The sequence below is a fragment of the Pocillopora damicornis genome, chromosome 3 (assembly GCF_964200805.1).
Source record: "Pocillopora damicornis chromosome 3, jaPocDami1.2, whole genome shotgun sequence".
Classification (NCBI taxonomy): Eukaryota; Metazoa; Cnidaria; class Anthozoa; order Scleractinia; family Pocilloporidae; genus Pocillopora; species Pocillopora damicornis.
The window spans coordinates 18,601,201-18,611,350 of NC_142672.1; the positions used below are offsets into that span (position 1 = coordinate 18,601,201).

The 10,150-nt window shown below is 39.0% G+C and overlaps 1 protein-coding gene across 1 annotated transcript; it reads right to left on the reverse strand.

Moving 5' to 3' along the window:
* Positions 1-6,804: 6,804 nt before the first annotated feature.
* On the reverse strand, positions 6,805-9,267 carry LOC149048643 (uncharacterized). The gene is made up of 4 exons (XM_089199513.1): positions 9,075-9,267; positions 8,190-8,273; positions 7,123-7,226; positions 6,805-6,930 (listed from the first exon to the last, which is right to left on the reverse strand). Exons 1-4 carry the CDS (start codon positions 9,265-9,267, stop codon positions 6,805-6,807), a joined length of 507 nt encoding a protein of 168 aa, XP_089055639.1.
* Positions 9,268-10,150: the final 883 nt, after the last annotated feature.

The window sequence follows — 10,150 nt, forward strand, 5'->3', positions numbered from 1 at the left end:
TTTTGATTACTTCGGTCAGTTCTTCAAATTTATTTTGGATGCTGTTAATGTTCAAGTGGGCAATTAAGAAATCCTTATTGTGATGTTTCCCAAAGAGCTCTAGCTGATCGTTTTCAGAAGTAATTTCTGTGACATCTCTGTAAAGAAACTGCTCGAAGGCCGTATTTTGAGTTGTTTCCACTTGATACTCCTCAGCTGGAATTAGTGTATCACCTTCAGAAACTTCTTCAAAGAAGGAGTCCGTTAGTGGCGGTAGAGCACAAGCTGGACAGGTCCAATCAATATCAGGCTGGTCTAAGTAGTACTGGAAAATAGTCCGAGACATATTGAGGCATTTAGCGTGTGACCAGTTTCCACATGTGGCACACAAGATGGCGTTTTGGTTGTTTCTAACTGCTTTGTGGCATTCACTGCATGGGTATTTCAACATAGACTTCTTCCCTTTCAGGCCAGGATTTATGGCCACGTCCCCGCACAGAAGCACATCCCTTTCCAGATTGAAGCTGCTTATTCCTTTGACCGTGTGTGGGACCCTCCGTGAAGTAAATCGTTTAGCACGAGGTTTAAATCTTCTGTGGTTTGTCAAATATGAGACGAATTCAGGTGCAATAAACGTCTTTGAGACGCTTGTAGCCTGGTAAAACCCTAAAAAGTCGCCACTTATACTCACTTGGATTGAAACTGCTGTTCCAAGCAGGAGTACTAGAAATTGTAGCAAGCTCGCCCAGGTCGGTCCAGCCGCCATGACAGCTATTGAAAATAAATAAATTATGAGGTCACAAGTTTTTCCTTGGGTTAGATAGTCTGTATAAATGTCAATGATTGCCAGTGGCCAGTTGTCAATATAGGATTGAAGATGCCTTCTTCCAACCCCCTGTCACTCCTGCCTCCTCTATACGATATTAAAGTGTGTCTAAAGTGTGTCTTTATTGTTCAAAAGATAAAATTACATATCTTATGTTACATTAAAAAGAAAAGGATGTAAATAAGCTTAGGTGTATCTAAATAAGATAAGTATATACGTGGAAACAAATACAAAAGTCTAATACAGGAAGCACACTTTTACAAAGCTACATTGTACTTAAAAACAATTCTATTAAAAAATGTATTCTTAAAACGGTTTGTGCGAATGGCGGGCATGACAAGGGATTTATTTCTCAAATTATACCTCGTGATCTTGGTCTCAGGGAAGTAGGCTCTAAGAGGATGGCTCAGGATAGTTGAAACCTTGCGACAAATTTTGTGATCTTGCGTTTTAAGTAAGTCACCTATCACTAATTTCTTAGATATGTAACTACGTTTAAAACAACGATCTAAAAACTGCTGGGCTATAGTTAGCTCTGACTCAGAGGCCCCATGCACAGATAGAGCATAAGTAATATTAGGTAGGACAATGGAATTAAATAAAACATCTACTTCTGCTTGGCTACATCCTTCTTTGCGGAGGCATCTGATAACGTATAAACATTTATTAGCTTTACCTAACTTTTCTTTTAGGTGAGTACTGAATTTGCAGTTCGGCTGAAACGTGAGACCAAGAATGGTTATTGTACTAGTCTGAGGTATGCCAAAAATACTTTTGTAGGCCTCAGCAGTGTGACCTTTTTTATACATAACAAGCTCTTTACATTTAGTAGAATTTGAATTCATTCTATTTTGGCTTGCCCACTGTAAAAACTGATTTATTAAGTCTACAGAGTGATCTTTATAATAATATACCGGAGCAATAATCGTACAGTCATCAGCGTATTTGAAACCAAGTGTCTCGTTTCCTAATTTAATTTCCAGATCGTTAAGAAATATATTGAACAAATAAGGTCCTGAAACACTACCCTGGGTTGTGCCCTTGTTAACTGTTTTCCAATTACAGACATGATTCCCGAAAATAACTCTTTGTTTTCTATCTCGCAAAAAACCTAACCACCAGTTTATGATATACGGGTTAAGTGGTAGACTCTTAAGTTTCTCAGCAAGGAGTTGATGGCTCACAGAGTCAAAGGCCTTACTGAAATCCATCGCGAACATCCGCACTGCCTTGCACTTGGGATCATCAAGAAACTTGCAGATCTTATTCTGTATAAGTAGCAAAGCATCTGTGCAGCTCCCTCCTTCTCTATACGCGAATTGACTATTCAACAGCTGTTCTTCTACCGGCCTTTGGGCGTGAATCTTATAGACTGCCTTTTCCAGGGCTCTTGCTATTACAGGGGTTACGTTGATCCCCCGGAAGTCCCCTCTTGCCACTGGAACATCAACTTTTGGCAGTGGGTTTATACTTGCCCTTTTCCACGATCTAGGCCATTGGTGCGTAGCGAGAGATAAATTCCATAGCTTAGTAATGATTGGAGTGAAGATCTCCGCATGGTCTTTCCACACCCAATACGGAATTTGGTCAGGACCAGTTGCAGTCTTCTTTAGAGTACTCAGTGAGTTCCATACATATCGTTCACTAATTTCCGGGACTTTCACCTCAGGACCAATTTCAAGTAACGCGGGCTCAACGTAATCGCCATCCGTACACAGGTCACCGAAATACTCGTTCAAATCTTGAGCGGTCTCTCTATCCAGCGAAACGTTTGTGGACCGCCGGCGTTGAGATATCAAGTCTACGTTTTTCCACCATTCTCTGCTCCCCATTTTGCCCTCCAGAAGCATCCTTCTGTTTTCGCCAATAACCTTCAACACATTTCTATTAAGCTCTCTATGCTTATTAGTGCGTAAAACAGAGATGCGAGACTTGCTACGTAGCATGTATTTAACTAGCGGTGTCATCCAACTTGGATCACGGGACGAAAGGGAAACCGTTCGTAAAGGCATGCACCAGTTAATATTTGACAGGATCTTCAATTCTAAGATGTTCACAGCTGTTTCGATACTATCCGCCTCCAAAACATCATCCCAGCATTCTGATGCGAGGGCAAGGTAAAGAGCTTGCTTCCTATGCTCACGACAATCCCTAAATTGCACTTTATTACGAATAGGCTTGAGTTTCTTGCCCGCTGGAACTATAAATCCAATGTGATCCGTCTTAATCAGCATCTTTATAGATAAAGCTTTTCCGAAGAGCTCTGGCCTATTTGTAAGACAATTATCCAAAAATGAATCCCCTCGTGTTGGAAAATCCACTAAAGCGGTCCAACCAGTAATGCGTTTAAGTCTCGTGAGATCAAGGTGATTCAGATCGCCACCGCAAACAATAGTAGCGTTTGGGTGATTATCCAGCATTGTGTCAAAGAAATTAAGAAGATAATCCATTAAATCGCATTGCTGGTATGATGTTTTCGGGGGGTGATAAAGACCAGATAAAAGAATGTAATTCCCACTTGGCAGCAACACAGTCAGGCAAATAAACTCGTATAAATCAGAACGATAAACATCAATAACTGAAAGATTACTCCTTGTATAGATAGCAACACCTCCCCCATTCCTTAGATCGCATCCAGACCAATTCCTATCCCTTCTGAAGATATTATAACCCGAGATATTAACCACCGTATCGGGTACCTCAATTTTTAAATGAGTTTCCGACACAACACAAGCATCAATGTCATTATTTCTTAAGTTGGCTTCCAAAGCCACAACCGCTCGCACCCGACTAGTTGTTTTCCCCAAACTACAGATATTAATAAACAAAAGTTTAGGGACAGCAAGCTGACCAGAACTAACAGAGGTGTGTTCGCGGGACACCACTTGTTTTGGTACACTGACGAGATTGCTAGGGTTTCGTCGTTTTTCAACCCGCAGCCGGGGAATAGCAAAACCACTTTCCGCCCTTCGTCCAATGACGACAGAAATATTCTGAATAGTTCTCTCCTTCACATGCTGAACATTTTTTCTCAAACCTCCCCGATTACCACGAAACCTGAGCAGCTGTAGTTTCTTAAGCGTCTCTAAGACAGGGCTCGAAGGTTTACCAGATTTCTTTCTCAAACCGAGTAAATAGTTTCTTCCATAACATGGAATCTTACTTTCGTCAGACCAGGTTTGCTTTCGTAGATCATAGCTCTTCTCTGAAGAAATAGGACCAGGGTTCGTCTCCACATCCATAAAAAACTGTAATGTCTATCGTTAACAGGGAGCAATCCGTCGCCGCAAGCAGTATATAACCATGTTTAACCCATTTCATGATAGGCCTTCGAAGTCTATCATGGCGGTGCGCCCTTGTTGAGTAGCACTTACGAGCTGAGAAGGAAATTCCAAAGACGTCGCAACCAACCGAACTTTTTCCTCTCCAAATAGGCTTGAGAGAGTCAAAGTCTTCATCCAAGTATATATTGTAATAAAATTGAAGCTTAAAATTGATTAAAATAGCTAATAGAAGAGGAGCCAATATCCTCGTGGCCGCCATACTCGGCACCTGCGCAATGATATTGCTGTGTGGCAATTCATTTTGATGAGCAGCTACAAGGCAATTTCAGGAAGGGAATCACCCCGTAACATGCACATAAAGTTCACATGGAAAATGCACAAGGTTGTGGCAAATTTTTTATGTAAACCATTAAAGGTACATGCCTTTGACCATTTGTGATCACAGCTGCTTGGCAAAGAAGTAAAACTGGGGACTGGAAACTGGGAAGTTGGACAAATAGCAACAACCAGTGTAGGGATCCCCATCCTCCTGGGAACAATGCAGCTTACTCTGAAAACAAGCTGTTAACCATACCATGGTTTGATAACATCCCATAATCATAATAATCACATCCCATAATCATAATAATCACATCTCATTTAATATAATTTATTTGTGAGAAAAGTATGGTCAAACTGTTGTTACAAGGGCAACCGGCTCGCGAACATCAGAGTCCACATTGCTAAGTTTTGCTGTCATTTGTATTTCAATCACTGTTGTAAAGAAAACTATGTGCTTCCATTGAGTTTGAGATTTTGGCCTCCTTTATAGAGTGCTAAAGGATACAAGCTCATGGTCAGTACTGGTTTTTCTTTTTTCAAGCTACAAATAGATGAATGTCACAGTTCCATACTGCGTTTGTGTGCGTTATTCTCTCATTCACTCAGTGAACTCTCTGCTTTGCTAAACAACTCTGAAACCTCCTGGGTAAGAATGTTTTCAATGTGCTTATAGCTCTCAAAAAGGATCAAGACAGGCTCGTATTATCTGCTGACAAGGGTAATTGTGTTTTGTTTATGGACAAACAGCAATATCATGACAAAGCTTTGTCTCTGCTTAACGACAAAAGTACGTATGCTGTCTTAAACTCTGATCCTACCAGTAAAACTCAAAGAAAGTTCAACAAAATTTTGCTGGATTTGAAAAAAGCTGGTAAAATTAGTGACTCTATGTACAAAATGTTATACTGCAGAGACGGCTTATGTCCATGTTTTTATGGCTTACCTAAAATTCATAAACCGGGAATTCCTTTGAGACCCATTGTCTCTTTTGTTATAAATTCTCTGACTTATGCAATTTCTGGTTATCTTGCAAGAATTTTGTCACCTGTTGTTGGGAATACTGATTACACTGTCAAACATTCCTGCGAATTTGCGGATTTCATAAGAGATAAAATTCTTAACGCTTGTGAAGAAGTAGTATCTTTTGACGTTGTTTCGCTCTTCAGTAAAATCCCAGTTGATCTTGCCGTTAGGGTCGCGGAGGAGAGACTCAGAGAAGATGCTTCCCTAGGACAAATAACTTCTTTGCCTGTGGAGGATATTATTCATCTGCTGTCTTTTTGCCTCAAAACCATGCAATTTACATATGGCACCTACTATCAACAAGTTTTTGGTACTGCAATGGGTTTGCCTGTCTCTGCTGTCATTGCTAATATGGTAACGTAGGATGTGGAACAAAGGGCCTTAGGGAAGGTACGTTTTTTCTTGGGGGGTGGGAGGGCTGGGGCCTTAGAGGGGAGGGTCATCTGTAAAAGTGAGCACTAAAGGGGGAGGGGCATACCCTCTTTTTCAGCTATTCAAGGGGAGGGTCACACCTTTTCCAGAATTTTTAATGGGGATTTTTGTGATGTTATTTTCCATTTTTCTTTAACAGACTAAGTTTTTTCTTTTCAACTTGTTTCTTTTAATTCGGTGCAGGTACTAGTTTTACAAGGTTACTGGGTGTCTACATGTTTATTATTCCATGGCACATAATTTTCTTGGAGTACTCATGTCCTTTTCTGTCCATATCGTGATGTACTTGACTCGGGTATGGTTTCTTGTTCTAGCTGTTGTCTATCCGCTGCCTGATCTCCTGAGTCATTAAGCTCTGAAGAGTTACTAGAAGATCCAACAATGCCCTCTACCCTGTCACTGTTAATATAATAATTAATTAATATACGCAACTCTGTTGTTGGCTCTCTCGATCATTTCTTTAATATTCCATTGCCGCTTTTTTTCCTTGGGAAATTCCAGACGGAAGTTGTCTTTGAATGGACATGTCGCCCAAAAACACTGGTAGAATTCTGCCAAAAGGGAATTGGAAAAGCGGGTATAATTGGCTTTTGGATCTGGGATCCATCCAAGTGAGACATTCCAGATGTTATTTCTTGGTTGGGTAGTTTGCCCATCTTGTGTAGTTTGAAGTGCAAGAATTTGGATCTGTCACTTTCTCATGATGCACTGGGATGCACTCACAATAGCCACAAAGTACTCCACTGCCTCTCACAAACTCCACGTATTCACCACCTGATTGATTCCTTGCGAATCTATACCCATAATACTGACTGTAGTCGAAAACGTGCGTACGACAAGAGGATTTTTGTAATACTTCATATAGCGGAAATTGAGCTATGTGCTGGTTTAATAATTTAATATTTTAGCGCTGGTGTAATAACTGACAATCCAGGGTTCTCAACTAGAACATGGAACTGCTCTTTTTATGGTACTATCATCTGCTCCACAATGAGCAGCCCATTGAGTTGCTGATCGTCTGATGCTATGTGTTTTGAATTCCTTGTCAAAAAGAGCCTTGGGAATCTAATTAATATTGACAGTCAGGCAATTAGTTTAAGTAGCTGAATGAAGCATGTATTCTAGCTGCTTCTCGTCAATACCAGCAGCTGTGGGTGCCAACAAATACCCCAAGCTGATGGTTATCAAACAGCATGAACAGATACAGTTTTTTAACTAAATTTGTTACAAATAAATTGAAAACTGTACATATCATACCTCAAGAAAGGTTTTCCTGTAGGTGGTGACCCCACGGGCACAGTTTTGTAGGACAGCGTGGTTAATTTTCCCAACCCTTGGGAAAAGGTAACCCCCACAAATATCTCCAGTCAAATATGGAAATAATATGATCACTTTTTGCTAGACAAGTTAATTTTGAAAGATACCAAATCTATCCCACCAGGAAAAAAAATGCAATTTGCAAAGTGAGTGAATAACTAAATTAAAGTGTAAGAAATATCTAGCCAAGTGTCAAAACCCTTTATTAATGGGGGGGCACTTGATGAAATTGGATGCCTTTTCTACAAATGGATGGCAATTAATGCAACTTGAATAGGAGGGTTATATACAAAAGATCAACTTAGCAGGTACTCAAAAATCTGAAGGTGATTAAAAGCATTTTTTAAACTAGTTTGCCTTTACGACATGCATTTTTCTTATGTAAACACCACTTTAGGGCAGTATAAGTATTAAAGGGGAGTTGTCCCCCAAATCCACCATTGCATGGTGAAAGCTCAACATTGCAAGTGAATAGAGGAAGTATGGGGCCCAAGGGAAACTGCGGGCAAAGTTGCTGGCAGGACACCTAACCCTTTCTTGCAGCCCGGCTGCTATAGTTGAAAAAAACAAAAAAGCAATTGGTTGGAAAATCAAGCCAGCTACACAAGCTATAAGTAACCACCCCAGGAGTTTGAAAATGTGGTCATAACTAAAAATGGTTGCTTGCAAGAATGGAAAGCTAAAAACAAAGGAAAAGTACTTATTGGTAATTAACAAAAACAGATGTGCGTGGAGCTTATGAGAGCTTGAATTGCAGTGTTTGTATAATAATTAAAACAGGGTTCAAATAAGGTGTAGTGGCAGTAACCAGAGCTGGTTGCTCAGGAGAAGTTGCAAGGAGAGCTTTGACTTTGTGAAAATGCTGTAGTTCAATATGATTTCATGGTTCATTTTTGATTTATCATTGCTCTCTTATAGGCTGATTAATGTCAAACAAAGAATAACAAAAATACAACCAAGGATAATGTTGAACTACAACACAAAATTCAAATAAATTCTTTACAAACGTGCTATAAGTAACCATGCAATAAGTGCAGTCACAGAGGACAATTGTTTGTTTAAAGGGCTACTACACAGGGTAAGTGTAACACCTGAAATCAAATGATAGATGATCAGTTCTTAGAATAGCAAAGTCTGCTTGAAACCCTTCCAAACCAAACCTTTTTGTAGGGTTTTTAGAGGTTATCTTGGACCCCCTTGATGATACCTACAATTGCTACCATAATTTAGCAAGGTTTGATTACTGATCGAGGAAATTTAGCACCATCCTCATTGGTTCCATTTACACTAAACAATTTGATATTTATATCAGTGACTTTATCTAAGAGATGAATAAAAACAGGATGTATAAAAAAATATCTAAAAATCAGTATAAACTTCCTAAACTCAATAATAATTCATCTTGTTTGGAGTGCGAAGAAGTTATTAAACACTCGAGACAGTGTTATATCATTTATCTGAACACCCTAAATTTCATCAAAAATACTCTGCTCCAGGTTGTTTTGTGTAGTTCCATAAACTATCCTTACCTATCGCACAAAAGGGATTTTTCATAAGACCCCCACCCCCCTGGAAATTCCAATTGAGCTTCATTGATATTTTAAGAGGTTTTGATCTCTGATACCCCACCACCATCAGGAATTTCTCACCCCTTCTGTGGGGGCAGTTTGGACATTTTCTGGAACCACACATTTAAAGTATGACTTCGTTAGCAATTTTTTCTGCAATATTTTCCACAGGGTGAGTAAGGAGGGTGGAGGGGGGTTCAAAGACAGAGACAGAAGGGTGGTTTTTTAACTTTAATTTTCTACTTATACACCTAGTATAAAAAAAATTAAATAGGTCAGGAAAAATAACCTAGGTTAGAAAAATGACCTAAAGCTAATTTTGACCTGTAACACATATATACCCATCTGTGGCTTTTCTATCTGCCTTTGACCATGGCATTTTCACCTCAATTCGCCTTGGCAATGTAATGGGATCACCTGAAAATAAGATTGTAGTGTCGTCATTCAGACATAGAGAGACTATTCCTTCTTCATTGCCAAAGGCAAACTGAACTTTATTGATAAACACGTTACGCATATACAAGTATAAGAGTTTACTGACTTATAGTAATTTTACAGCATGCAGGTATTTCCAGTACAGTAGGATTACTGCGAGTAGTACATTTACTGAATTAAGTACAAAGAGCTCACCTTAAAACCCACACTAAGGTTGTTGTCAATAATTAAGATAGGTACATGTATAATCAAAACACTACAAAGATAAAATATTAATAGTAACTAATAACATTAATAAAGAAGTGACAACAATTCAAGCAGAAATTTATAAAAACAGATTTTTAGTAGTAATAACTTGCCCAGCCCTTTCAGATATCAAGTCAGGAGTAAAAAATAAATGCGATTGAAAAATGTGGTACATCTAATAGAGCCATAAATTGCATAAGCGCAACATATGGAATGAAAAGTAAAGGCTATGGTCCATACTTTTGAAACCACAATTTGCAATAATACAAACCCCGGTTAAAGAACAGTACTGAGACATTTTAACGTGATCGCAAAATGTGGTAAAAGAACAGTAAGAAATAAATGCAATTGAAATACAGTAAATTATGAAATTGGCTTTTAGAAATAAAATGTGATAAATGTTACGTATGCTGCAATGTTGTGCAAGACAAGCTATATGCTAATAATCGGCAGGTAACCTCAAGTTCTTCAGCTTGAGATGAAGAGGTTCCTCCCCTCTCAGGAACAGTGCAAAGGAAAACATAAACCCTATGAAAGTAAACAATTTTGTATCATATTGATAGGCATTGTACTGGTGAATGACGCAGCATTAGTGATTAGAACTACTAACCCATTTTCTCCTGAAACAAAAAACAGAGCTCATGGGCTTCCTTAAAATTTTTGTCTGACCCCTCCCTACTAACCAGTTCTGCTCCCTCCTCTAATTTTATTATTTATTT

Excerpts from the sequence above, each read along its gene's own strand:
- LOC149048643 (XM_089199513.1), bottom strand. The coding sequence starts at position 9,267 with ATGCGTAACGTGTTTATCAATAAAGTTCAGTTTGCCTTTGGCAATGAA. Across the intron at positions 7,227-8,189 it reads TGCATGGTTACTTATAGCAC|ATATTTGTGGGGGTTACCTT; the intron begins GTTTGTAAAGAA and ends ATTTGACTGGAG. Across the intron at positions 6,931-7,122 it reads ACAGGAAAACCTTTCTTGAG|ATTCCCAAGGCTCTTTTTGA; the intron begins GTATGATATGTA and ends AATATTAATTAG.